Genomic DNA, 3311 nt, shown 5'->3' on the forward strand with positions numbered 1-3311 from the left:
CTTGGTTTAGCTATAGTGAAGAGATTCAGTGTCAGTTTTGTGACTGACAGTTAGTTTGAACTAGGTCTTAGCTTTATGGAGTATGTATTTGTAAAAGTTTCACTTTCAGAATAGCAATCTGTCTCTAACAGGGAATGAAATGTTATAAAAATGCCAATACTTTGTGAATTTGTTGTTTGAAAATAATCGTTAATTATGTGAGGATCGTAAGGACTGAATCTCATGAAGATTTTCCCCATAAGTCTGTCCAAATGTTGCATTTTTCCAGCTATAAATGAAGTGTTTCTTCAATCTTTGTTGTCCATTCACATAGTACGATATTGAAGGGCTGTTGTGTTTTTTTTTTCTTCAAACGATGCCAAAGGAAAAATAGCAGCAACAAAGTGACAAAGACTATTACGGTAATTGTTAAAATTACTCGCAACCATGAGCTACTCAGATGTTAACATTCTGTAATGCCAGAGGTTTAAGTACTTAGTTACTGTATTTAAGGAGAATTTATAAGGACTTCTGGGATGATTTTCATCTCTTAACCCAATTTTGATCTCAGTTGTCATCCTGGTTAATTATGTTTCACTTTCTTTCCAATGTAGGAGGAAGAAGAGATATTTCATTTTTATTATCGTCTGCTCATCTTCAACTTAACGGATTCAAGCTCATGATTAGAACCAAAAGTCAGACTGTTCAGTTAGCTTTGCACAAAAATAGCAGGCGACTTGAGGCAACTGTGACTTGGCGCTATTGTCGTGTTCAAATTTTTCAGAGGGAGATCAGGAGATTGCCTCTCTTTAATAATTGAATCGAATAGAAATGCCCTCCAAGGAGTTAATATGTTAATTAGAGAATTAACTTAAGTTAATATTCAGTTAATATGAGATCCATTTGAGTAAATTCTCATTATTTTTGAGGAACGATTGGTGGGGCTCACTTCTAAACACTCAGTGTGAGGAGAGAAGAGTTTTTGGTAATGTCCCCACAGTTTTGAGCCATCCGCGTAAACTATCGATTACACACTTCGTCTGATTGCATCTCTCCTCCTAAAAATTAAAACTCCTTGTAGCATCTATCACAACCACAACAAGCACAAGATATGATTTTTCAATTAATGACATTTCCAGTAAATTGTGTGCCATAGACTTTCACATTTGTGCTACTCATTTAAATATTCTCCTCCTGAAAGGGAAACTCCTACAAAAGGATATGCAATAAGACCAGCCTCAAAAATTCTCCTGTTCATAACTTGCTGTCACAAAACTGGCACTGTGTCTCTTTAGTAAATCTAAAAGTCTTTTAATGTCAAAATAATTTAAATCTGGACCTAAACATTACTTTAAAATTCAAACCTTTCTAATAAAATATATTTTTCACAGGATATTCTCATTTTAGAAGTCACTGGAGTAAAGATATGGATTTTGTATGATATGGATTTTGTAGTCCATGTTTTGCATATTGTAAGTTCAACATATCCAACATTCAGCATCACATTGTCAGTGATGTTCCAAATTTCAGAGCATTGCTCTTCTCTTTTCTTAGTATCAATCTTCCCATCAGCCTTTACTTGACCTCAGTGACATTTCCATCAAGATCAAGGAAAAGAGGTTAGGAAGAGGAGACAAGAGGGAGGTTTGGAACGCAGCCAGTGTTTTGAAAAATTTGCACTTTGTCAGCTCAACACAGTGTCAAAATGTCAGTATCAAGCATCCCATCCCCAATTCTGAGCGAGCTTTAGATATTTTTGACTTTTTGCATTGTCTCAGTTTCTTCCTGAACTTTCTAAAACTCTAGATGATTGGGCATTTTTTAGACTTCTGTCCTTTATAAAACATTTGTATTCCGCACAGTAATAACAAGCAGTGAGTGAGAGAGTGTTGCGAGGTGGTGAGTTGTTATGCTCCTGCTGTTTGTATTCATCTTCTTGATAGCATTTTATACATTAATCCCTGTGTAAACCTGTTTGTGTCTCAGAATCTGTGACGTGACAATGGGACTGAGCTTTGTGCGAGCTGGAGGCATCGCTCTTTTTCTCGGCCTAGGCCAAGGTCTAGGCCAGGGTCTAGGCGTAGGCCTAGGCCTAAGCCTAGGCATCATATACCAGTTATACCAGGTAAGGAATCAGCAGGAGAAGCCTCACAGGCAGGTGGGAGGGGAATCAAGATTTATTGCAACAGGTTTTGTCTTCAGATGTTTGTTTGTTTTTGTCTCATCTTAATGTGGATTAATTCTGATTCTGTCTCATGTTTAATCTCAGATTTGCTGATGTGCAGATATTACCAGATAATTTCAGAGAATATATTAATTTTGCCTTTCTTTTCATTTGTAAAGATAATGACATTTTTAGAATTATACTTTAAAAACATCCTGATTAATAACTATACAGAACAAGCTTTTGTGCAAACAAGAAAGAAGACAAGAGATTAATGATATAATTTTCCACAGTCAGCAGATGCACATAAAAATCAGTTTGAGCACAAATACCCAAACTGAATGGATTGAAGCTGCTCATAATCAGGTCTGCTAGGCAGGTTTTACAGTAGGATGAACATTTCTAACAGGATGTAACCAAAAATCTGTAGGTTCCCGAAATCTGTTTCATTTCCTTTTCCTAACCTTTTTTCTTTCACCTCGATGAACGCATCAGATGTAAAGGAAGAGGGTAGGAGAATTTGTGAGGACGTAGGCAGTGAGTCCTGCACTGAGAGTTTGTCGGATTGATGCTATGACTGTAGTGATAACAGAATTTTCAGTTTACTGGCCGATCTACGTCCCTACCTTCACCTATGGTGACGAGCTTTGGATAGTGACCAAAAGAACGAAATTGCAGATAAAAGCAGCAACAATGAGCTTTCTCCGAAGGCTGGCTGGCCTCTCCATTAGAGATGGGGTGAGGAGTTCGGCCATCCGGGAGAAGCTTATTGCTTATTCTCGACTATAATTCTGTCTTTTCTTTATGGTCACATTTTAACTATCATCCTGTAGACTATGGCACAACTGCTCTTCCAGCTACTTTTCTTTCCAAGCTTCTTAGATTGCCATGACCCAGATGACAGAGAACCTACACATACATCTTTCATCCTGAATGTTTTATTTGAGAAAACTTTCTCCTGCTGATGAGGACAGTATGATCCTGACATAGAGCACAGGCTGAGCCTTTGATTTGTTTCTGCTTTTGTGTTTTTCAGACAACGAGGACAGGTCAAAATAAATCTAAAAATGTTAAACTCTCTGTGTATGAACGGCGCGTTGTCACCCACCGGGTTGACCCGCGGACCATGCAGGTAATGCCACTTTACATGTTGTTTAAACTGAAGCTG

At 37.7% G+C, this 3311-nt stretch overlaps 1 protein-coding gene across 1 annotated transcript; it reads left to right on the forward strand.

Annotated features, from left to right (window-relative positions):
• Nucleotides 1–417: 417 nt before the first annotated feature.
• On the forward strand, nucleotides 418–3275 carry LOC121813721 (outer mitochondrial transmembrane helix translocase-like; the record flags this gene model as incomplete). The annotated part of the gene is given in 2 exon segments (XM_042217613.1): nucleotides 418–2104; nucleotides 3180–3275. Coding segments are annotated over 2 exon segments (219 nt in total), but the record flags the coding sequence as incomplete, so codon positions are not given.
• Nucleotides 3276–3311: the final 36 nt, after the last annotated feature.

The sequence above is a fragment of the Haplochromis burtoni genome, unplaced genomic scaffold, assembly GCF_018398535.1.
Source record: "Haplochromis burtoni strain Fernald_Lab_line unplaced genomic scaffold, NCSU_Asbu1 Contig_2340, whole genome shotgun sequence".
In the NCBI taxonomy this organism is placed as follows: Eukaryota; Metazoa; Chordata; class Actinopteri; order Cichliformes; family Cichlidae; genus Haplochromis; species Haplochromis burtoni.